General features: G+C 38.3%; 2 protein-coding genes and 1 long non-coding RNA gene across 7 annotated transcripts; 2 read left to right on the forward strand and 1 right to left on the reverse strand.

Moving 5' to 3' along the window:
- Positions 1 to 535: 535 nt before the first annotated feature.
- On the reverse strand, positions 536 to 2,643 carry LOC116198608. Its single transcript, XM_031528796.1, has 2 exons — positions 2,228 to 2,643; positions 536 to 2,093 (listed from the first exon to the last, which is right to left on the reverse strand). Exons 1-2 carry the CDS (start codon positions 2,548 to 2,550, stop codon positions 1,220 to 1,222), a joined length of 1,197 nt encoding a protein of 398 aa, XP_031384656.1. The 5' UTR covers positions 2,551 to 2,643; the 3' UTR covers positions 536 to 1,219.
- Positions 2,644 to 5,350: 2,707 nt separating this feature from the next.
- Positions 5,351 to 16,165, forward strand: LOC116200935 (importin-9). Of its 5 annotated transcripts, XM_031531925.1 has the most exons (33): positions 5,352 to 5,714; positions 6,114 to 6,175; positions 6,442 to 6,534; positions 6,828 to 6,999; positions 7,442 to 7,557; positions 8,229 to 8,315; positions 8,409 to 8,525; positions 8,631 to 8,694; positions 8,795 to 8,940; positions 9,655 to 9,702; positions 9,802 to 9,870; positions 10,174 to 10,249; positions 10,509 to 10,639; positions 10,785 to 10,844; positions 10,955 to 11,015; positions 11,110 to 11,174; positions 11,252 to 11,313; positions 11,395 to 11,518; positions 11,603 to 11,660; positions 11,777 to 11,889; positions 12,060 to 12,137; positions 12,227 to 12,289; positions 12,391 to 12,486; positions 12,582 to 12,691; positions 13,081 to 13,270; positions 13,530 to 13,644; positions 14,868 to 14,980; positions 15,066 to 15,143; positions 15,225 to 15,290; positions 15,373 to 15,504; positions 15,616 to 15,669; positions 15,764 to 15,844; positions 15,947 to 16,165. In XM_031531925.1, the coding sequence occupies exons 1-33, from the start codon at positions 5,591 to 5,593 to the stop codon at positions 15,992 to 15,994; spliced, it is 3,072 nt and encodes a 1,023-aa protein (XP_031387785.1). In that variant the 5' UTR covers positions 5,352 to 5,590; the 3' UTR covers positions 15,995 to 16,165. The 5 variants fall into 5 exon arrangements, with proteins under 5 accessions (XP_031387786.1, XP_031387785.1, XP_031387787.1 ...); XM_031531926.1 differs by lacking the exon at positions 15,373 to 15,504 and having other exon boundaries at positions 5,351 to 5,714; XM_031531927.1 differs by lacking the exons at positions 5,352 to 5,714; positions 6,114 to 6,175 and having other exon boundaries at positions 6,436 to 6,534; positions 6,832 to 6,999.
- Positions 16,166 to 21,620: 5,455 nt separating this feature from the next.
- Positions 21,621 to 22,947, forward strand: LOC116201480. The gene is made up of 2 exons (XR_004155884.1): positions 21,621 to 21,852; positions 22,328 to 22,947. It is a non-coding gene; the product is annotated as an uncharacterized LOC116201480 (long non-coding RNA).
- The last annotated feature ends 2,584 nt before the right edge of the window (positions 22,948 to 25,531 follow it).

The raw sequence follows: 25,531 nt of genomic DNA on the forward strand, positions 1-25,531 counted from the left end.
TCCAGAAAGACCTGGCCATAAACCGGTCAGGTGATCTACTAAAGGGTAAAACTCTCCAACGTGTATTTTCTCCATTCTCGAATTCAAGACCTTACTTAAGGAGAAAACAAGTGCTGAATCACTTGAACTACCGTTGTAAAAAAAAATTAAATTAAACTACTTTTGATTAATTCTTGTACCACCGACAAAAGAAAAAATAAAAAATGTCTCAACAAACTAGAAAAACTAAGGACCAATTTCCCCGCCGAAAGAATAGGGAAACGAATGTGATAAGACCCATGAGAACAGATATCAGACCAGTAGTAAGCCAGAGAAATGTAAAAGGGTGGGTCAGATAGATTAGGAGTGACTATAAGTTATCAGAAATCTCTCATCTCTCGTCGCGGATCTGCTGAGTTTGCTAAAAGGTTCAGGGTCCGTAATTAAACCGTGGATCTATCCCCCAGTATTAATAAAGAGTGTTATTGATTTGCTCAAAGTAGCAGCAGAATCAACTTTAAAATCTGAATCACTCGCACACTCGTACACACACAGATGAAAGGAGAAAGAAATTAGTTCATTCAAACCTCTGTAGAATTGAGTCTATGGAGTACAAGAACAAAATGATTCGACTCGCTAACAAACTGAACAAACGTGCAAATATATATGAAGAAAACTACCTCTACACAACTGTCTCATATCCCTTGAAATAAGCTAACAAAGTGGCAAGGGCTTTCGGGTTCTTAGCTGCCATCACAAGTCCGCGCACTATGAGCGCAAGCCAGAAAATTGAATTCCTTGAATTAATCGGAACCTTAATCTAGACGTACACTCCGGATACACCTACCTCTATGAGTCGAATGATTGACCTCAGCCATTTTCTGAAATCTGTCCTGGATGTAAGAAAGGAAGATTGAAACTGTGCTAGAACTCAGCATGAGATTTCACCTTCGTCTACTGATGCAAGGGATAAAACATTTTCTGCTAGCTAGGCCAGCTGCAGCCTGCCACTGTCGGCAGCTAACCACGATAACTACATGACGAACTAACACTACTCAAATACTCGAACTAAAAACCGAGGCATCTCATCACATAGCTAGATTATGCTACTGCAGACGTAACAAATCGTACAATAGAACCGGGGTCTGACTGACCAAATCCTCGATCCTGCACTAACTAATGACTTGGTAGAGATTCCGCAGAACAGAACTGATTATCGTTTCTAATGTGATGTCCTTATTCATTCCCATTTGCATCGGACATGTTGCGTGTGCCTGAAATCATACGACATCACCAAACTCCCCTCCATTCTCTTCAATACAAAGCTCTCAACCAACACGTAACACCCAAACCTCTTCCAGTCGCTTCCTGAACCCTCAATCTCCTCAACTCTTTTCACCCTCAGTTGCCCGTTGTCATCCCCTGAAACCCATCCGAATCTCTCTTCTTCCCATTTCATCCTTTCGATGATTCCCAAACTTAAGCCCACCCCACAACTCTCCCTTTCATCTCCAACAAAACACAGAATCCCATTGGCTACATTTCCATGCTTAGCTTCCTTCCCGCCAACCAAAATGGCTGTATCCTTTACCGAGACATCCACGAGAACATTTCTGTCACTTGGTTCTCTGCGTTCTAGCCCATCGTTCTCGCAAGCATAAACCTGTTCCCATCTCTGCTGAAGCGTCATCTCGTAGTACGTCGACCTCTTCACCTGATCCCCCAGTGCTCCGTCCCTCACGAACATAAAGGGACAGTACCATCTTCCAACAAGCACAGGCTGTGAGCTCTTCTCGAACGTGCCAACATCAAAGCTCGGGAGTTGGGCGCGAAGAGATCTGTCAAAAATTCCAGGGGCTTCCCCTAAGTAAAAGTTCTTGGGTTTCTTGGAATATACTCTCCATCCCTTCCTTCTTAAGAATCTAGGCGGGTGGCCATCAGAAGCGAGGGATTTGGCAGAGAATGAGCCCGCGGTACAGAGGGTCTCGTAAGGGTCTATTACAAATTGCTGGTATATGTTATGAGGATTGAGAGGCACTGGGTCCGCGTCGTGGACAAAGCTGAAGCATAAGCAGTTGGTCATGTCCTCGTCCTTTGAATTGGCATGTGCTTCCCTGCAGTAGGCAATCCAAATGCAAGACAGATATGTTAACAAGGGAAGAAACTAAAGAACAAGTTTTGGTTTTCGAGCGCATCTTAACAGAAGCTGGGGCATTCAGCAATTAGTAATCTGCTACATCATACATACCCCTTGTGCCTCCCGCGGGGCTGAATTGCATAGTACTGGTTTGAAGAGAGTGGTTTATTGAGGACCGGGATCAGAATGACATCGTCTCGATAAGAATTTGTCGTGCCGTTTTGCTGGGACGTCGTGTAACGAATTGTCAGGTTCTTGTTCTGAGGGAAGGGGAGGTCCCGGATGCGGGTGTCTTCGCACAGCCCAAAACAGCAAGTGCTCTCAGCTTCTTCATCTTGGACCACCAGGAATCCAGAACTCGGGCCCTCCGGTGGCGGCTCCGACAAAGCTCCCGGGTTCCTAAGGCACAGGGACAGAGGCCTTGTCACGTACATCGTTGCCTGATCAAAGTCTTTGTTGCCTGATTGAATTTGATGTTGTTCGTGCTATTCTTCATCCATGGGCAGAACATCCATATTATATTATATCAGATAAGGCTTTGAATTGTAATCAAAATGCCGTGGAAAGGACGTACAAGGAACCTCGGATGAGTGTTTGACAAAGTCAACCCTTTGAACCTTCGACGACCATAAGGAAACGTGCACATCTTTGGATTGGAAGAATGTGCCTAGTTTCATCTTGATTCCATTTCTTTCATGTAACTATTGGAAGAATGTGCCTAGTTTCATCTTGATTCCATTTCTTTCACGTAACTACTTATTTTCGTGATAAAAAAATTATTTAAACAGAACTTATATAATAATTTACAGTCCTCCGAATCAGATGACATGACGATACATAGGGTATAAGGAGAGGTTCCAGTTACGATAACTGTCCGGCTCCTTGAAGTATAGGAACCATACCTGCTCGTGTGCTCAAGGAAAACACAAAGCACGGCAGGAGTCCTTTTTCGTCATCATGGAAATCAATTACTACAGAGACAATTGGTACGATCTTACTTTCCGCGAGATGTTTCCATTATGGAGGGGTTGGTCACAAAAGGTATCATAACCCGCGACCCAAACGAGCCGTAATTGTGGGATTGTCCTTTTCCAAAACAAAATACATAAAGTGTCCTTCATACATACCAAAAAGCAAATATGTCTCTTTTTTCTTTTTTTTTCTAGGAAGAATTAAAAAGAATTCTTTAATAAAAAATAGTTATGCATGATTAGCACTAATTTCCTTATTCCATGCAGTTTAATTAGTGTATGCGATGTAGGATTATCCAAGAACTTCTCCAACATAATATATCTAAAATAATCAAGAGAGGGAATAATACAGTGGTGCACCACTCGTCTGGTGACTAAGAGGTCTCGGGATCGATACCCAATAGGACTACCCGTGCCCCCTTATTAGATATTTAAGATTTTTATTTCAATGTACTAGGTCCATGGACCTCCATTGTAATCGCAAAAAAAAAAAAAGAATATATCTAAGATATCACTAGAATATCGATAAATAACACAAAAGGATTTTCTAAACCAAAGTTGTTACCATGATCAAGAAGATTATCAATTTTGTGAGAGCTGAATGACTTGATTTCATTGGTAACGATTGTGTACATATACACGGTCTCACATTGATTGGGCAATCTAGGAAAATCACGTAATATACACTTGCTATCTAAAGGCTATGCATTAATATATAGCTAATTGTATCCGGAGAATCCGGATGGAAATGATATCCTCCACAATAGAGATCGTGGTAGACCACCAACATGAGTTAGTTTAAGTGGTTCGACGCTTGTTTCCCCTTATATAAGGTCTCGAATTCGTGTCATGTGCATGGATAAAATCCATTATGTGAGAGATTTACCTCTTAGTGGACCGATCTAACTCGAAAAGGATTAGTCGGGACCCGATGGGCTTCCAAATACCAGGATACCAAGGTACACACCGAAAAAAGATCGTGGTAGACCCGATTCAATTGCCTGAATCCATAGATGAAGAATAGCACAAACAATACTTCAAGTAAACCAGGCAAACAAAGAGTGTGATCGAGCAACGATGTCAATGGAGACAGCACAACTTCAGACGATGTCATTCCGATCCCGGTCCTCAATAGGCCACTTTCTTCGAACCAGTACTATGCAATTCAGCCGCAGGGGATGCATATAGGTAATGTATGACGTCGCAGATTACCAATCGCCGAATGTTTTTCTCTCGCCCGCATCTGTTAAGATACGTTCGGGAACCGATTTCTTGTGCTCATAATTCATTCCAATTTTAGTCCCCGACAATTTTAACAAAATTCCTTTTAACTTCCTTACTCAAGTTCTGATGTTTCTACATATTTCAGGCACGAGAATTGTTGGCTTCCATTGCTTGCTAAGCACACTGAGTCCTTAGTCTTGAAAGAGCCCCTGGTCGTGCCGCTCGACTGTGAATGGATATGGCACTGCCATCGACTTAATCCCGTAAAATCCAATAAAATGAAATTATATTATTTTGATAGTATTTTCTCACTACTTTGATAATTGCATGTTGTAAGATTAAACTGTATGAGCTCCTCGTTTCAGGTACAGTAAAAGATCGATTGTGAGGAGACTTATGGGCGAATTCTCAACAACCAAAATGTCTTGTCGTCGACTATTTATGGGCGAATTCTCAACAACCAAAATGGCTTGTCCTCGACTATACTCTTTTAATTATTTCTCAAACAGGCAAGGAACGACTTTGTGAAGGACAGCCAGCCTTGGACTAGTCACCCAGAAGCTCATGGAACGACTTTGTGAAGGACCAATTTTTTTTTTATTATATATTTTGGGTGAATTGTAAAGATCCGATTTTCCTTTTCAAAGATTCGATCGAACCGATGGATTGTTTATACTATTTTTTTTTCTATCTTGGTATTTAGATGCTCAATTGATCATAAGTCGAACTACAAAACCAATTCATATCGGTTCTTTTGAATATATAAAAATTTATTTTTTTCGGTGGAGAAAATTATAAGGGAAATTATTCTCATAATTCTAAAAGAACGAGTATTAAATATTATTCTCTCTCAATATATGCGCTTATCGAGATTTCAATTTGCGATCATCTCCATGCGAAAATTACATTGATATTGTACGATTGGACCTCGGGCAACATGAATTTAATAATTATTTTGAATCATCATAACGTCCAAGTGGCCAAAATGGGAAATCATTATATGTAAATTTCCTTCGATTAAATCTAATGACTGAAAGATTGTCCATGGCACAGTTCAAATGCTAAAAAAAAAACTTTTGGTGCTCAAAAACCCTAAACGCCGCTCAATCTGACTGCTCACCTTCTCCCGCCAACTTCCCCCCCGACAGCATTCGACTCACCGCTGATCCTGAGAGCGCCAAAACCACAACTCGCAGGACAGGAAGACACCCAGTAGCTGGAGCTGAAGCAGAGCTCCAATTGGTTCGAGCTGATTGAGATTTGGACTGCTGTCGCGTGCATGGAGTCAGCAGTTGATCAGGACCAGCAATGGCTCCTCAATTGCCTGTCTGCAACTCTCGACCCAAGCCACGATGTCCGCTCCTTCGCGGAAGCCTCACTCCATCAAGCTTCCCTGCAACCCGGTAGCTCAAGTTACCCGCTTTCTTTCTTCTCTTTCTTTTGCTGAGAATCAGAAAGAAATGCTCAATGTCGCAGTTGCAGTATGATTGCTGATATTGCCGTGAAGGGGAGAGGAAAAAATGGTTTCTTTAACTCTTGGTGTGACCAATTGTGCATTTGGATGAAAAGGGTTGATGATTATGAGCAGTGGCAAGTCTCAAAATGATTGCTTTGTATAAGGACAAATCTTTTCTTATGCTATTTAGCACGAGTAATGGGTCCTTGGGTGCAGAAATGCTTGGGTGATAATTTTTCTTAGTTGAGATTCTTCTTATCATAACCTGTTTGTGGATGTGGCTGCTAGATGTTGTATACATCTCTCATAAAGATGGGAGCTTAGTGATCGATTTTCTGTCTTTAAGGTTTTGGAAGCGCATTGTCTAAGGTTGCTGCAAACAGGGAGCTCCCATTGGGACTGCGCCAGATATCCTTTTAATAGTAATGGCCTTTATTTTGCACTGCTCAACTTGTTGGTTACCTGGTTCTTGTCATTGTCTTGGCACTTGTACTTTGTCTAGAAATATTACTCGACTTATGTGATTACTCATATTGCATCGACTGTTGTCATTGCACCCCACTTTGTTGTGAAAACTGAGAAATGAATACCCTTAATTTGAAGAGAATGCTGAATGCCAATATCAGGTGAAATATTATTCAGTATCTATATTGTAAGAATTAACATGCTAGTACCTAGCTGCGGTTCTTCTAAAGCAGTTCATCAAGAAACACTGGCAAGAAGGAGAGGACTCTTTTGAGCCTCCCGCTGTTTCAATTGATGAAAAGGTAATTTGTGCTAATTTCAGAATAATCTGATAATTACAGACGTTTCTTTTCATATCTTCTAGTCATTTCAATCGGGTGAGTTTGATCTCCAAATACTTTCATGTCTTCATTGTGTTTAATAACATCAGGCAGTTAGCTGCATTTTATCTCTGAAGTACTTTCTACTGTTGATTTGGGAATTATAACTATAGCTGGCCTACGATAGCAGTAGTGGATACTCTGTCTGGCCCCATAAAAAAAATGCAAAGCCTCAATTAAGTTGTGATCTGATTGCGTTACGGACTTATTCCCAGGCAGTTATTCGCAAGTTTCTTTTGCTGTCGCTGGATGACTCCCATCGAAAAATATGCACCGCCATTAGTGTAGCTGTAGCAGCAATTGCGTCACATGATTGGCCTGAAGATTGGCCTGATTTATTGCCACACCTTCTGAAGTTGATCAAAGATCCAACTAATATGAATGGCGGTAAGTATGCATAATCGTTCCTTCCTTTTCAGTTCTATTTTAACTTACTGTGTCCATGCTCTCTGAGTTTATTGCTGATTACGGGAGAGTTTTATCGACATGTATATGTCTTCTACGAGATTCCCAAAGATTTTTCATTGATCCATTGATTTTTATGCTGATCCTGGAAAACCAGTCTGTGACTCTGCTCAGAACTTATTTTAACAAATTTTTTTTTTCAATTCCTATTGCTTCTTCCAGGAGGTTCCCTGTTTAAGATTAATATACTTTTACATTCAGTCTCCCTTGTTTTTGTCTACATTGAAATGACTAGTTTGATTCATCTTCTCTTACTTCATATTAAAGGAGATGATATATTTTCATATGGCAATTTCGTGATATCGACTTTATTAACTTCTAATATTCTGACAAACTGAGAAAGTTTATTTCTTATATGCTGTAGTTCAGGGGGCTTTAAAATGCCTGTCACTTTTGTCCAGTGATCTTGATGATGCAACGGTCCCGCAATTAGTGACTGTTCTGTTCCCTTGCTTGCATGAGATTGTATCTTCTCCTCAGGTCTGTTGGCATCCTTTGGTTTATCATATTCATTGGTAGCAGTGAAGTGTTTTCCAGTTGTTCTGAAGAGAAGGATTTCTGAATATGAGCATTTAGGAGAATGGGAATCTGAGCTGATTTACTTGTATGTGAGAGATTAAAAGCTTGCCATAGACTTTTGCAGCCATTTGTTTGAACTAATACGCATTGATTGAAGATTCTAAGAATGATAAATAGGGCAGGTATAGTGGCTTGGATTAATTATGTAAGCTCTGGACCTAGATGAGAGAGGTGCAAGAAGAGAGCTTCTTTGCAAGATGGTTATTGTTGTGAATTCTATCAGAATTTTCATTAGCAAGACAAATCTACTTTCAACTCTCTGTTGGATGAATTTTTGGTGTGCTGTGCATCAGGTTCTTATCTCAAATGTCAATTGCTGTAACATTATTTTCCTTGGTTTTCATCTTGTTGCTCGGATTATTTCATAGATTTGTTCATGACTATAAAAGCAAAAGATATTTGTAATGTTGATGCAGTTAATTTATTGCCTTGTGGATTTGAGGTGTGCTTTGGATATGTTCAGTAGCTATGGCAATATGAGTTAATGCTTCTGAAGAAAATAGTGAGGTGTGAATCAGTTGACTAACTAGAAAAACCTCGTGTTTTCTACTTCTTTTTTGTACTTGTTGCAGATCTATGACAAATATCTGAGAGCTAAAGCGCTTTCTATTGTTTATTCTTGCATCTCTCTTCTAGGGGCGGTTAGTGGTGTATTCAAGGTAATTTCTGGGGGTTTGTTCCAATTTTTAGAGTGTGCGAATGCTACTTTTTGTATATCAAAGCATAAACTGATTAAATGAGCTCCTTTTCAGAGTCAAACAAGTGGAATGGTCAAGTCAATTCTTAACCCATGGATAAACGAGTTCACTGCTATCTTAAAGGAACCAGTACCCTCAGAAGACCCTGATGATTGGAGTGTCAGAATGGAGGTAAGAATAATCTCCGAACAATTTTCAAAGACCCCGTGCTTTGATATTTCTTGTTGCCTAAAGAAGTAATTTCAAGTTAAAGGTCATTCCTTTGTTTGCTATCAGGTAATAAAATGTTTAAATCAGCTTATTCAGAACTTTTCCAGCCTTATTCAGGGTGACCTTACCGGTAATTGCGTTCCCAGTTTTTCACCTGTTAATTTATCTATTCGGGATATCTTTTTCATATCTTGATGATTCATACACTGTACTCCCACCTACCTTTGCAGTTATCATGGGCCCGTTTTGGCAAACATTTGTCTCATCTCTTGGGGTTTACGTTCGATCATCAGTGGAAGGTGTTGAGGATTCTTATGAGGAACAACGATATGACTCTGATGGTGCAGAGATGGGCCTTGAGTCTTTTGTCATTCAGGTAAACTGTGTTTAATGTTTGAAATTAAGATGACAGGAAACAACTTTATTCAATATTATGCAAGGCATCTTCCATTTTAAAAAATCTCTCTTGCTTCTTATGGTTGCTATATGGTGAAATGTCACCAACAGAAAGACTTCAATAGAGGTTGTGGTTGTTCTGGTCTTCTCTTTTCATGTCTCTGTAGAATTATAGTAAAGAATATAGTTTCATGAGATTTTCTGGTGAAGACAGTCATTCACATATTTGATATTCTGGCCATTGATTTAATAAATTGAAGAGAATGACGAGTCCCTTTTAAATCTTCTAAATTAAAGTTCCAAAAGCTAGTATTCATAATATTGTATGGGTTTGATATGCAATCCACGCAGTCACTCTCCTCAAAATTAATGCAGCGAGGAGAGTATGTTTTGCTATTTAAAGTTGACTTCATCTTGTAAAAGGATGATTTTCTCATTATTGCGATGAAAAAGTAAATTATGATTTCTGATGTAGAAATACAGAAATAATTAAAATATATTTATGTTGAAGGATTAAATTGAATGGCTGGGTTATGATTGGCATTATATAATATCAACTGCCTGTAATACAGATAAAAAGTTAACAGCTCATTTCGTGCTGCGTATTATTCTTTGTCTCCCATTTTTCATCCTTTATTTGTACCAGCATTGACCTTTATTTTAAAGTATTTGATTTGTGTCGCTGTTTATACAGATGTTTGAGTTTTTGTTGGCTGTTGTGGGCAACTCAAAGCTGGTCAAGGTATGAATCTGAATTTTGTTACTGTTTCAATGAACATATTTTTCTTCCCCTATTTCTACCACAGTTTCATCTCATATTTCTTATCATTGTTTTGTGTAGGTTATAATGAATCATTTGAAGGAGTTGGTATATTACTCCATTGCTTTTCTACAGATGACTGAGCAACAGGTCATATCGCCTTGGTTCCCCTTTGCTTTCTTTCTGATGCTTTTGTAACAAGCAAGTTCTTTGGCATACCTTTCCAATTAGCTGGCTGTTTGTGAACTTATTCCTGGTGACATTTTCCCTTTAGGCTTCAACTTTAGTATACTTATAAACTTTATACAGACCACTAGTTGGAGAAAGCCACCTGTAGAAACTCAATGTAGTTCTACATAGACGTATTTTGCTATTTCAATGGCTAAAATTACTTTTTATTTTGATGATATCTATCTTTGTATTAATGTACTTTCACATCATTCTCTCATCTAGGCTCATACCTGGGCGGTGAATGCCAACGAATTTGTTGCAAACGAGGATGATCTTACCTATAGTTGCCGTGTCTCTGGCAAGTATTTCCCAGCCTGCTCTTAATTTTTGACTGAACTCTTTAAGTTTGGGAAGAGGTTTTCGGTGCATGTCTCTAGCTCATATAACAAAACTAATGAACAAAAACTGTATATATTTATCTAGTATAAAATGTGAAATCAGCTTTGATTTATCTCCTCTCTCTATGTTTTACAGCATAAGTACGAGAAAAATAGTCTGTTTGTAACATTTTAATAGGATTATTTCATATAGCAAGCATATGTATCTCTTTCCTGCAGGTGCACTTTTATTGGAAGAGTTGGTTAGTTCCTGCGGCGAGGAGGGAATAATTGCAATTGTTGAGGCAGCTGAAAGACGAATTGCGGAGTCTCAACAGGAAAAGGGTGCTGACTCTGCTGTTTGGTGGAGAGTAAGGACAGAATTCTTGGTTCTGTTATTATTTGATGCTTTAACACAAAATTATTTTGGTTTGCAAAATAGAAGACGGATATAATATTCTTGTCACCGTATGTTGAAATTTACTTTTACTTAGTTGTAGTAATTATCAATTTCAGATGAGGGAGGCTGCTCTGTTTGCTCTATCTTCTGTTTCAGAACACTTGCTTGAAGATGAGGTCTGTGTTTTCATACTAAATTACATTTTTAACATGGAATCTATTTGTGCCTTTCTACAATTTTCTTCCCTGCAAACTCGTCCTTGTCAAACAAATTTTTCCTCTTACAGGTTTCTGGGGGCAAGGTAGGAAAATTGATAGAGCAAATGGTCACAGAGGATATAAAAACAGGTAAAGAACCTAGGATGACTACTTTTACTACAAAATTTATCCATTCTCATGGGGAAAACCATGTTTTTAGCATGATTGGTCTTTGCTTTTACAGGAGTACATGAATATCCTTTTCTCTATGCGCGCATGTTTTCATCAGTTGGGAAGTTTTCTTCTGTGGTAATTACATCTCTTGATTTTATAATTTGAGTCTTTCTGTTGTCTATGGCTTCTTACTTATTTCTAACATCGTCCAGATCAGCCATGAAGTTCGGGATAACTTTCTCTATGCAGCTATCAAGGCAATTAGCTCAGATGTGTAGGTGTTTGTGTCCCTATGTGATATTTTAGTTCATAACTGGATATGATTCTATTGCGTAACTGTATTTACCACTAATAGGCCTGTACCAGTCAAAGTTGGAGCATGCCAAGCCCTTTCTCAGCTCCTTCCTGATGCAAATGAAGGGACTATCATGCCTCATATAGTAGGATTGTTTTCCTCACTAAGAGGTCTTCTAAGTCAGGTGATTAATAAATGGATATTATGATTCTCTTACATGCTTTCTTAATGGATGAGCATTCACTTTTCATTATCCTTTGCTTGGTAGGCATCTGATGAGACATTGCACATGGTACTCGAAACAATGCATGCAGCGGTTACAGCAGGTGAGCATAAGTATATCCTGATTCAGTATTTAGTGTTAGTTGTGTTTTTCTTTTCTTTACATGTTTTCCAGTCTCAATTTACTTTACCTATTTTTTGTATTGACTTCTGAGTATAGGCTGCAAAGCATCAGCAGCAATAGAGCCTATTGTTTCTCCTGTAATTTTGAACACATGGGCATCTCATGTTTCTGATCCATTTGTCAGTAGTGATGTGATCGAGATTCTTGAGGTAATCATGTTGGCAATAATGATAAAAGTTCGTGTGCTTAATATACTGTTCCAAGGATTTGCTTTTATGGCTCTATATGTTATTAATATTTGTTATGTGTCTGTCATCTTTTATCTTAAGTCTGCTACTCTCTTCTCTGGTTTGATTAAGTGAAAATGATGCTTGATCAGGCAATTAAAAATGCTCCTGGTTGTATCCACCCTTTGGTATCGCGAATTCTGCCTTTTGTTGGACCAATTGTAAATAAGGTATATTTTTCACAATTTTACTTTAGTTATAATTTTCTTTTCTTTATTAATTCAGTGGCTAATATTATACATATCAATGTTGACATCAGCCCCAGGAGCAGCCTGATGGATTAGTGGCTGGATCTTTGGATCTATTAACCATGCTCCTAAAGGTAAGTGGTAGCCCATCAGGTATTTATTTATTTATTTTCCTTCTTCTCTTCTCTGTATTTGGTCCTCTTAAAAGTTGATCTTATTTGCTAGCCTTGTGCAGAATGCTCCCATTGATGTCGTGAAAACAATACATGGAATCTGTTTCAACGCGGTCATTCATATATCACTAAAAAGTGAAGACCACGCTGAACTTCAGGTTCTTTGAATTACTCATATGGGTTGTGGGATTAACTTTTGGTAATAAAATGAGCTCCATTTTCCAAAATTTAATTGACTTTTTCTATGTACTAGAATGCAACGGAATGTTTAGCAGCTTTTGTAGCTGGAGGAAGGCAAGAAATACTTGCTTGGGGTGGTGATTCTGGATCTACAATGCAATGCTTGCTAGATGTAGCATCCAGGTAATTCTTCTTAATTTAAAAGGTAATCAACTAAAATTTATCTATTTGAGAAAGAAAAAGTGCGAGGTTCATAATGTGGGTCAAACAAGACAGATGCAGAAAATTGGAATTTACAAGAGTAAGAGTAAAGTAACCTTAAACTGCAAAAACATCTGACCTCTCAAAATTCTGGGAAATTAGGCCGAGGATATCCTTTGCTTCTTTTCTTTTCTTTTTATCTTTTGGTTTTCCTTTTTTTGCTACAAAGTCCAAATGATTTGTTGATTGCTTTCATAGCCCGGAAGCTCTTGTAAATTGCTCCTCTTCTTTTTTTTTTAATCATGTATATTTAAAGGCAGTATTCCTTAAAAGGTTCTGGTTGAGATTTTATGAGCAAAATTTAATTGCAGGCTTCTGGATCCATCTCTGGAAAGTTCGGGATCATTCTTTGTTGGGACCTACATTCTGCAGCTTATCCTTCATCTGCCATCACAGATGGCCCAGCATATCTGGGATCTAGCCGCTGCTCTTGTTAGGCGCATGCAGTCTGCTCAAATATCTGAACTGAGAAGTTCACTGCTTCTAATTTTTGCCCGATTGGTACTTTTCTTGTTCTTATCGAGTCTATGATGAAGCAATGGTCATTTCTTGCCCAATAATGAAGAAACAATATCATCCTAATTTGAGGTCTTGTCAATTGTAAAGCTACTCAAGAAATAACATCAGTACATAATTGATTGGATGATTTTTGAAGCTGCCTTGGTTTTTCCCTTTGCTATATCATCTTGGAATTGTTATTTCTGTGGTGGTTATGCTACGGGCCAGCGGTTTGATTATAATTGTTTGGGAAATAATGCAGGTTCATATGAGTTTACCGAATGTGGATCAATTTATCAACTTGCTGATAAATGTCCCAGCTGAAGGTTCCGAGAATGCCTTTGTTTATGTGATGTCAGAATGGACTAAGCAGCAAGGTGAGTGTATGATGATTTTTTGCTTGATTTGCTAAACGTGGGATTTTCCCTGAACTTTCAATCCGTGTATACACTCAAGCAAAGAAATTTAATTCCAACAAGAATGCTTTGCAAAAGAGTAAAAAGCAGTTTGCCGCCCGACCTTTACGGGTGAATGACATTTGCCCTCAGACCTTTAAAAAGTTGCAGTGTGCCCCTGATCTCCTTGAAAATAGGTACTTTGCCCACCCCAACCCCCAATCCCGTCCCCTCCCCAACCTACCCCCCTTCTTCCCCTTCCTCCTCCTCCTCCTCCTCCTCCTCTCTGATTTTTTGGCCACAAGAAGTCCCATGCAAGAAACCTTGGGACACCAGGTGAGGTTGTCGGCTCCGGTAAACAGAGTGGAAGCCATTGAAATGAGGACGAAATTGGGGTCTCTTCTTATAATGGAGTGAGGGGACTAACAAATACCCGCATGCAAGAAACCTTGGGACACCAAGGGTTCGTCTCTCTCTGGGGGTTTCATCAACCTATATATATTTAACTTGTCCGCTGCTTCACTTTCGATTTTCTTGGTTTGCTCACTCAGTTGTTATCAACAAATTCAGATAATTTGTCCTCTTATTTGCTTGTTCTTGATCTTCACTGAGGGCCTGTCTTCTCTTCTACTCCGGCAAGGCCACCACCACCGGAGAGACCCCATTACCCTAGAAAGTGTCGAGGGTTTCATTTTTTTTTAAAATTATTTGAAATTTATTATTTAAAGCTTTTTTTAATAAGGTCCAAGGACCTTTTTATCCCTTTAAGTGGCATGTGACTCGTTTCGGCTGGAAAATTGACCGGGGGAGGCTAAGTACCTATTTTCAAGGAGGTTGGTAGTGCAACTTTTTAAAGGTCAGGGCAAACATTACCAAACCCTAAAGGTCGGAGGGCAAACTGCTTTTGACTCTTTGCAAAATCATATATCTTGAAGTGAAAATTTCTTTGCTTAGCAAAAATGGACTAAGCAGCAAGTTCTGAATTTGTCAAACTGGCCTGAAATTTAACAGGCTTTTGTTGTCATTGATTCAAGTGAAAATTTCCTCAGTGGCTTTTTACTTATTTGGGACTTGAACATTGTTTGAAATCTCTATCCATTCTGGCTTCCCTCGGCTGCCTTCGTCCCTTTTGATCTTTTGGCTCTGTATAATCCTATGCTAGATAACCTTATGTATGATACTTTTCCGAAACCTATTCAATGCAGGGGAAATTCAGGGATCGTATCAAATTAAAGTCACGACGACAGCTTTGGCTTTTCTGCTGTCTACAAAGCACCCCGAGCTGGACAAAATTAATGTCCAAGGCCACCTAATTGATGTAATAACTGCTACTTCATCACAGCTATATACACAATATAACTTATGCATATATGTATTCCAACCTCGTCTTCGTTCTTCTGCAGTCTGCCTCCGGAATAACAACTCGCTCAAAGGCCAAATTGGCTCCAGATCGGTGGACGGTGATGCCACTACCTAAAAAGGTAATTACTTGATTATTACCAGAATTGCATGGATGATATCTATAAGCTGTGTGACCTCTTTCTGCTATTGTTGGACTGCAGATACTGGCTTTGCTTGCTGATGCATTGATCGAGATTCAAGAGCAAGTTCCTGGTGGTGATAATGAGGTAAAACTCCCCGTCTTCATAGTAATTGCAGTCTCACTGAAGTTCTCGAGTTAGAAGTTTGAGCTTGAGCTCTCTCTCATAGGACTCGGATTGGGAAGAGATTGAGGCGGTGGATACTGAGAAAGAAGTTGATTTTCTATATTCAACTGGTGCCATGCCATCTGGCAGAGCAAGATATGATCATCTTGAGGCAATGGCAAAAGCATTTGATCGGGTGTGTCTGACGAAAAAAATGCTGATCCTATCATTACCTTTACAGTCGGTAAAAAATTACTATGAAACTGAACTGTATATCTGACTATTTTATAACGTGATGGATTATTAGGATGATGGAGACGAAGACAATCTCTTTAGCGTCTCTGCAGACCCTATCAATGAGGTGCTATTCCGACCCTTATACTAGAATCTTCATCATCATCGTATGCCCTTGGGCATTTGTTTGTCTAAAGTTTTACTCATTTTCTGCCTTGCAGATTAATCTGTCAAATTACCTCATCGACTTCCTTGTGAAGTTCTCCCAGAGCAATAGAGATCTGTTTCACTGGCTCCTCCAGGTTTAAGTTGGTTCTTCTCGGAAGTTTTCATCTGCATTTTCCTTCATATTCTTATAATGTTGATTTGGCATTGTAATTGAATCGGTTTCCGTGATTACTCAGGATCTTACGCACGCTCAAAGAAACGCAATTCAGGCGATATTGAGTTGATGACCAGTTTTCATTCTTCATTGTGGAAGCAGGAAATATCAGGACCTGAGAGCAAGAGGTTGTATATTTGAGGAATTTTCTTTTCAATGTGCACTACCCCTCGGCTTTTAAAAAACATCGATGTGGATGCTGTTTGGGTTAATGAGTATTGAAAATTGGTTTTCATCTTCCCGTTGCATGCCTAAAGAGAAGGATTACGAACACGAACAGGCCAAATTCCAACTGACCCGTTGGAGCCTGTGATCAAGACCATGACCGAGACGCTTATTATAATGAAGAAGGTATCATTTAGTTATGATTATTGTGGATCCTCTAGTCCAAAACGGACCGAAGATAAACGAGAATTATATGGAGGATGCTTTTATACTCCGTTTGGTTTGGCAATCGGATTTTAAAATTTTAATTTTAATTTTAACTCTACTCACTACACAACAAAAATCAACTCTTCAAAGTCAATGAGGTCCATACATAAATTCACATATACCTTTATTATACTCAATTCAATTTTTAATACTAAATTCTCTCAATTATTCATTATTTTTTTACACTTTTTTTCATTATTCAACAAAACAACCATTGGTCTCATGAGGATAGCTCTTATTTATGCTTTGTCATGTATTAATCCATCATTCTTAATGAATAAATCACATTTTTTATAATCTTTACAAGTTCTGCGGGCATGAGAAAAATTTTAATAAATATTTGTACTTTTCCCCAAGACTTATTGAAATGATTATGCGAAAAATTTTATAAATACTGCATGTAGCATGAGTCACAATCTAGTAATTGTATAAAATAAATAAAGTTACAATCAAATTTTATGAGACAATCAAATTGATTACATCTAAGAATATCACCATGTGTGTGTATATATGAAGGGAATTATACTTTGAAAATATATCTTAAAAAATTCATAAAAGTATGATGATGTGGTGGCAAAAGGGACTGAATTTCGACGGTCGAACAGCTTAAGAAGATATTTATCCAGATAAATATATTTGAAATTTGAAAATGAATGTCAAATTTTATGTAGTGCTGAAGGGAGGAAAGAGATGAAATCACAAATGGTGGCCCGAAAATTAAAACCACGGGAATATAATATATTTGATTGTATTGAACAACTCAAGAATTACAATGAACCGTCTTAGCTATTTTATAGGCTAGGCAATGAGAGAAATACGGAGTTTACCAAAAATTGAGAGAAATACGGAAACATAAAATCTACCAAATATGCTTAATTACTTAAATACAATACAAGTATGAAATCAAATCTAAATCTGTAAAATCTAAACTAACATAAATATCTAATAATCCAATATAAATTTTCCTAATATATATATCTAAATATATATATTATATATATATATATATAATGTAAAGCGGAGTTGTGATGGGCCCGACTAGATGGTCTCAGATCGTCCAAATTGATTAATGGAATTTTCTTATTTTTTATATTAATCTTTCAATAGAAATGATTCTTTTAAAATTTCAAAAGATATGATATGATAAAATATGATTCTCCTTTTTTGGGTTTTTAAATTTTTATGATAATTTTTTATAAAAACTATTTTTAAAATTTTTAAAAGATATCTTTTTAACAATTAGAGTACAACATATTATTTTCTAAATTTCAGATAAGCTATTGTTAATCACACAATATTTAATTTAATAAATAGCGAATATTTGAATTTTAAAATAAAAGGAATGTTTTTATGAGATATCGATATAATGGAATATTTTTAAAATTTAGAATATTTTATTATCTATATATAATATTTGATAATCTTTAACTTTTTGTTTAAGAAAAAAATTAATATCTAATCACACAAATATTAGTACTAAAATAGGTCCTCATTAAGATATGTTTATATATATAATATAAACGTATTTATATATTTCTTCTAATAATATATAGTCGTGCGACTATCTCTCATATAACTAATTTTTTAATTTTAAAATTGAATAAATATTCTTCATTAGATATTGAGATGATAGAATATTTTTGAAAATTTTTAGAAGATTTTACCATCTACATAATATTTGATAATCTTGAATTTGTTATTTAGGATAAAATTAATATCTAATCCAGTCGATATTAATATAATATTAAAATAAATATATATTTATATTTATGTATGAATAATTATATATTTTTACACTTATTATTTATTGGTAAAATTCAATTAACATCAAAGATATATATCCAATATATAATATTTTTTTTATTTTTATTGATTGTGTAAATTACGATTTGTATCCGTAACTACATATTTTTCAGTAGGAATAACTAGTCACTATATATGTTTACTTATATTACTATTTAAAATAAGCATACATATGATATATAATACAATTGACCAAAAAAAAAAAAGACATTACTTTCTAACTCGTGCAACGCAGGGGCTTGACTACTAGTTATAAGATATATCCGACAATGATCGATGTAAACCAAATGAGAGATGACCAGCGTAATTTGCAGCTTGATACTAAGATGGAGATATAACCAATATGAATCTATCTCGAATCATACTGTTTCAGGTCATCCTCTTTGATTTGCTCATTCAAAGTAAGTTCCACCGGAACGAGAATGGCGAGTCGGGGCCGGAGCAACGGCGAGCTCCCTCAGAATCTGCATTTCATGATACTCGTGAAACTCCCTGTGAAATCTTCATGCAGATTTTGGGGTGTGTCAAAGCTGGGGCATTCTATTATTGCTGATCCTCACTTTGTCGAAGCCTACCACACTGACTCCATCTCTTGTCCTAAGCTGCTAATCTTTTCGTTCCCTCACAGTGGCACGTCCCTAACGTGGTGTTAGATATGGTGTGTGTCAAAGCTGGGGCATTCTATTATTGCTGATCCTCACTTTGTCGAAGCCCACCACACCGACTCCACCTCTTGTCCTAAGCTGCTAATCTTTTCGTTCCCTCACAGTGGCACGTCCCTAACGTGGTGTTAGATGCGTCTCAAGGACTTACAAAAGTCGTGTCTGGACTAGTATTTGTCTGTAAGCTGATTGGTTGTCTGTCAAGTAACTGTCTCTTGGCAGTAAAGTTATCTGTCTGTTTGGTTTGAATTTCAAATACTAGCCGTTGGTTGCAGTTACTTCCTGTTTTGTGCGTCGGTCTATATGTAAGGCTTGTATCTGTGTAGAGGTTCAGTTAATGAAAGCTTACTCTTCATTCTCTCCCACTCTCCTCTTTCACTCAGATTGTTCTCTGGTTTTCTGCAAATCTGCAGAAGTGAGTAATTTGAGTGTATATATTCAAGCACATCTGCTTGAAATCATTGAGAGCACAAGGAATAACACGTGATCCACGCTTATTGCGGTTATTGTGATCAAAAGAGCACGGAGTTGTATTCTGGAGATTATCCACAACAATCCAATGACATAACACATGAAACCCTCACCTATCCAGGCATTATTTCGGACCAATTGAACGACCATATCCCTCAACTGGTTGGCGAGTTTCAATGTCTTGACCTCCAAGCTTCTGTTAGAATCCAGAATCCTGCTATTCGCGAGTCGTTCAACCTAAAAACTGAGTCTGAGGCAGAAATGGATCCTGAGCTGGTTAAAATCACCAACCATTTTGGGTTCGATCCAGTTGAGAAGAAGCACAAGGTCTTTAGCACATGGCGGCCCGGCGGGTATGCTCCACGGGGAAGATAATCCAGAGGCATGTGTTTGTTCTCAGGGAGAACTGTTGGAGGGCCCTCCATGATTATCATCCTCAGCGAGTGGAATTAGATATCAAACATGTTACTTGCATCGACGGGATCATATTCTTCACTGCATGGACTATTAATGCCCAAGAAGACGACAAACAATGTCTGGTGGTGCTTCGCGTCAGATCGGAAAGACTTCAAATGATTCCGAGGTCTGAACAAGAATCCCGGTAGAGTTCTGATTGAATTTTCGAGGTGTGCTACCTTGGTTTATTATTTTAATTGCAATAAAGTCATCTGTTGATATTAAAGGACCTAGACAAGCAGGATCGGAGGCCCAAAAATTGCATGAACCCATGGCCGGAGGCTCCCTATTCAAGGATTACTTTTCATGGCGCCACGACCGCGGGTGAGTTACTACTGCTTGTACCATGGGAATTCAGGGAGCCATTTTTTCTTGTTCTTGTACAGTGTGGAGAGCAAAGCCCTCAGTAGAATCGAGCTTCTAGGCCTATATAATCGTTTGTGCCATTTTAGTTTTGCACACGTGCGTTTTCATGTCGAAAGTCTGTGGTCACTCCGAGGCACTTCCATTTAAATATCAGCGCAAAACAAACAAGGCTCGTACTGTACCTGTTAGACAATATGCATGTAGATTCGAGAGCTGGGAAGCATGCAGGACAAGAAAGAAATCAATCTACTGCGGTTTCTTCGTTCTTAATTTATTTACTTATTTTTGGTGTAATTTTTTTTTGTGTAGGCCCCGATATTCGAAAGTCCAATTAGAGTCGAGCTGGGTCAGCCTAATTGAACTCGAGACCTTGCTTAAAGGCAACAAGCGCCGAACCGCTTGAACCAATCCACGTTAACAGCTAGTTAGGCTTTTCTTCATTCACAATATTCGAACTCGAGACCTTGCTTAAAGGCAACAAGCGCCGAACCGCTTGAACCAATCCACGTTAACAGCTAGTTAGGCTTTTTGATTAGTCCTGATATCTGCAATATGCATTTGCTTTTCTGTTAAATACCATAGTTGGCCATTACTATTTCAGTCTTTAGTTGCATCTCTGATGGCGATATTGCTGGAGCTGTCGAGCTTGTTCCAGGTGGTGTGAATGAATGGTGATCAATTCCAGCTGAACTCGGCTGGATATTAGGTTAGTTGAGCCCCAGCGATATATAATACTCGAGGAAAAAGCAGTTTGTGCCCTCATCTTGGAGGGAGGCAACATTTGTCCCATGACCTTTTAAAATTAACACGTTACCCCAGACCTCTATATGGAAAATGGGCGCCCTCCGATCAATAATCAGGCCAAAATCTGTCATGTGCCATGCATGTAACATTTTCAAAGGGGCAAAATGTCATAATTATTATTATATATAAAAGAGCAAATGAACCCATCGGAATTGGGGGTGGGGGAGTTCTGCCGGCCACCCCACCCCATGATTGACGCCGCCGACGCCTGAATCGGGGGATGGGGTGTGTAACCTAATTAACTAGGTCGCGAATATGATTGACGCCGCCGACGTCTGAATCGGGGGATGGGGTGTGTAACCTAATTAACTAGGTCGCGAATATCTGATCAGTTATTCAACTAAGTTGATGTTTAAATTAGGAGAATCAATATTCTGAAGGGTTGATGTTGCCCTTTAGCTGGGTTGAGCGGTTAAGCCTATCCAGTTGAGGTAGTTGTTCGCTCTACTGGGCTTGCTTAGTGGGCTAGTCGCTCATAATATTGGGTGGGCTGCCAAGACTGATTACATCCGTAATCAAGAAGTTCTAGATTCGATAGAGTCATAAGTCTATTTGGCCTCTAATTTATATTTCATTATATTGGGGTCATGAACTTTCCTTATAACCCAGGAAGAAAAAAACGACTGCATAAACCAAAATTTACCAAATGTATATGAGATGATGACCCGCATAATTATTTGATGCCAACGATGGAGACGTAATCCAATCCAAATCTATCTCGAATCATTGTATCTGAGGTCATCTTCAATTTGCTCATTGAAATTAGTAACTGCAACGAGAATGGCAAAGAGCGGCCGGACCAACAGCGAGCAAAAACTTTCTGTTGATATTGGAGGACATAGACAACCTGGTTTGGAGATGCAAAACATGCGCGGTCCCATGGCAGGTGGCTCCTGATCAGAGACGGATGATTACTCTTCAGGCACCCTCATAGGTGCGTTGATGCTTGTGGTTTTTCAGTGAGTCATTTATATTGTTCTTATACAAAGTAGAAAGCAACACCCTTACGAGAATCGAGCTTCAAGGCCCACATAATCGTGTACGTAAATGGTACGACTGTCGACCCGTTTTCATATGGAAAGTCTTTTATGGTCACCCCAAAGCTTTTCCACTTCAACATCAGCATAAATTAGGACTTATACCAGTTCGATAGTCGAGCTATTTCGAGAACCTGGCCTGGCAGCTTGAAGGAGCAAGAGAGAAATCAATATGCTCTGCTTTCTTCTTTATTTATTTGTTTACCTATTTATCTTTGAAGTAAAATCCTTCTGACAATTGAACTATTAATCAGTTTGGTTTGAAATCCTTATCCTGCTCATTTAAGCTTTTCGAGTAGTCCTTCTATTTGCATTATGCATATGCCTTTTCGTTTACTCACAGTTTTCCATTACTTACGGATGGCAACCCAGGCTGGTCGAAGTCCACCGATGTTAGCTTGGGCTAGTTGAGCCCAAGCAATCCCCAATAAGTCACCTAGGTAGAAATTTCAGTGGTCCGATGGAAGGCTGGTCTATTTCAGCTTTGCTCGGCCATCATATGGCGAAAGTTGAGTCAATATTAATTTTTAAAAAATTCATTTTTCTTGATGATGATCTTTCTATCCAAGTCTCCCCCTCCCTGTACCGGCAACTTAGTGTATGGTCCATCTGCTGCTGATGCTTCCTCACCTGCAATTAAGAGAGATCTTCACACTGAATTAAACTTAGCAGCTATTGAAATGACGATCAACAACGTCAAAGCCAGAGAACCAATTCATGAAGGAGGGGCTTTATTTCTTTTACACCAGCAATGCCTATTATGTAGTTTTTGAGAAGCAACCGTATCCAAATGTATGCTGCATCTGCAATTGCACTATTGAGCATCTTATCGACGAAATAAATGACTTCTGAGACGCCCGAATGCAATTTTCTAGTACATAAAATTGGTGGAAGCATGCACCAATGATATTCTTCTCCGCTGTTGTTGGAACCATAATCTAAATTATGGATTGATATTTACCTTCTCTTTTCATTAAAACTTATGTTCAGTATGCAGGAAGTTCGTTGTGACATGAAGTATCACCTATCAAGTGGAATCGACTGCCGTAAATTCTACCGTAGAATGATGCAATGAATCTCGTGTGACTGCATCACACTTGAAAAATGCTCTAGACTTTCACCCATTTTGTTTGGTTCCTGCATAAAAAATGATAACTGAAATTTTTGGATTGCGTACCGGCGAGTGACATGAAGCAGAGGCATCTCTTCCCTTTTAGACAGTATGAATATCTCCTTCCCGAAACCTGTAAGGCCACAATGAACAAGGAAGCAGAAGCATCGCAAGATTCAAAAAACATGGTAGCATTTGAGATGGAGACAATCGCACAAAAGATGGAGCGGTCCAAGGTACAAGAAGTTGCCATAAGTGTCGACCTTATGAAAGCCGCTAATTAACAACTTAAATTTCCTGCCGCTGTCGATAGAGTATCAATAGCCTCCGCGATGCTCCGCTCTTGATCATGCCATAAAGCACAATCTTTGCTATTGATCCAGATGACTTTATAAAAAAAAATAAAAATGAATACGAAGTCTTACGTTTTAATTTTTTTCGGTGCATAAGCCTCACATTTTAATTTGAATACAGCATAATGATCAAAGGAAAAATTTATGACCGAGTTGTCCACATTCAATTAATCTTTCTGGGTATTCAAATTAACATGTATATTTTCAAAATTTCGTGCTTCGCATTACAATAATCCTAACGATGAAGATCAGCTGATTGATATGAACATTTAATCACAACTCTAGATCGAGCGAGAAATTATCAGAATTTGGCCTTGAGTACCCGAATTCCCATGCACATTCTGTGAGATGTGAAACTATACATCTACTTATTATGGCAGGGAGAATAAATAAATTTACTTTCATTGAAGTATTTCGTCGAACTGTTTGTTGAACTGAAAGTAAGGCAATTCATCGCAACTTAAAACGTGCCTCTCTCCTGATTTTGACTTGAAAACGATTCCTGTTTTTAGACAAATCCTTATTATGGCCAGCAGAAACTACTCTGTTCTAGTACGGAGAAAAGCACATTGTAAACTGCGATCAATTCTCCCTCTCTATAGTACCGCGTGGTGGCTAACTGTGGCTGGATCGCGCAGAGGATATTGCAAGCCGCATGTCGTGTTGCATTCTCTTCGGTCACAAGAAGGAGCAGAGGTGCGTGCTGGTGTGACTGATTAACCTGGCCGGTGCTATGGGTAGTAGGTGCAATGCGAGGAGATCCTTGGGCAAAATTCTTGACAATATTTAGTATCTTATCGACCATAAAAGTAACTTGCACCGGTCAAAAGTATGTGGAACCATATATATCCAAAAGTGTCATACCATGTTCAAGAGATCAATTGGAAATATTCCATGAGCAACGTCGGGACTAATGTTGGAGCACATAATAAGAACTAACTACGATGTAGGAGCAGCAGTGAAAAGTCAAAGCTACGAGTTAATTATGATGCTTGGTTTTATTTTGGTGATTCTTTTTCATTTTTGTAAGGTCTCAAAATCAATACAAGATGATCGCTTTTTTCGCCTAGGAAGCTACATTTGTACCGACCATACTTAATGAGGGCGAGACTGGTGCGCACATATGATGACCCACAGTCACTATGTGTGAAAGGCTTCACGGCATATTGCTCAGAAGGTTACGTGGGGCGTGATGGCGAAAATCAATGTTGCGATGGTTGTGTAGATGGATAAATTATACATGGTCGGATATAGGTCATCTAGTATAAATATGCCGGTTTGTGGTCCACCTATGACCAGATCAGGATAATCAAACTTAATAAATGAGAGGTTTTTAGCCGTTTACAAAATTTCGTGCAGTGCTCGCACATCTATATTCAACACGCACTTTATGCGCCTGCTGTGCAATAGTGGCAACTCAAAATTATGTAATAATATTTCCATCTTAAAGATAGATTAGTCACAAAGTTATCAACATTAATCTTTCTGGGAATTCAAATTAAAATGTACATTTTCAAAGTAGCTTGTGCTATGTGATACAAGAATCCTAACAAAACATCTGACCACCGTATCAAAATTCAACACGAAATCGTAAGAGTATAGAGCGAGTGAGAAATTATTATAATTTGAATCATGAGTACACAAACTTTCATAGATATAATATGAGATTGGAAATTATATATCGACTTCGGGGGGAAACAATAAATGGTTTTACACTCTTTAAAATACCTTGCTGAGCTGAGAGTAAAGGTAATTTGGTCGCAACTCAAAACGTATTTTTCTCCTTAGTTTGGCTTGGAAGCGGTCAAAAAAATCGTTGCTGAAAACTAACATCTTTATGTACTCTTATTATGAATTACAGGTATATAATATACATATATATATATATATATATTATATAATATGTGCACAAACACACACTGAGAGAAACCACCCATGGCCAAAAAAAAAAAAAAAACAGAGAGAAACTACTCCTGCCTCTTTTTTTTCCCCCCCTTTTATTAGGGGAAAATCCCCTCCAGGAATGCTGAAGAAAATGAGTCTAGCTCTTATATATATACTACGTAGGAGCTAGCCGCTATAAAAAGATATATCGATATATGGCATGTATAG

This window comes from Punica granatum, chromosome 3, assembly GCF_007655135.1.
Source record: "Punica granatum isolate Tunisia-2019 chromosome 3, ASM765513v2, whole genome shotgun sequence".
Classification (NCBI taxonomy): Eukaryota; Viridiplantae; Streptophyta; class Magnoliopsida; order Myrtales; family Lythraceae; genus Punica; species Punica granatum.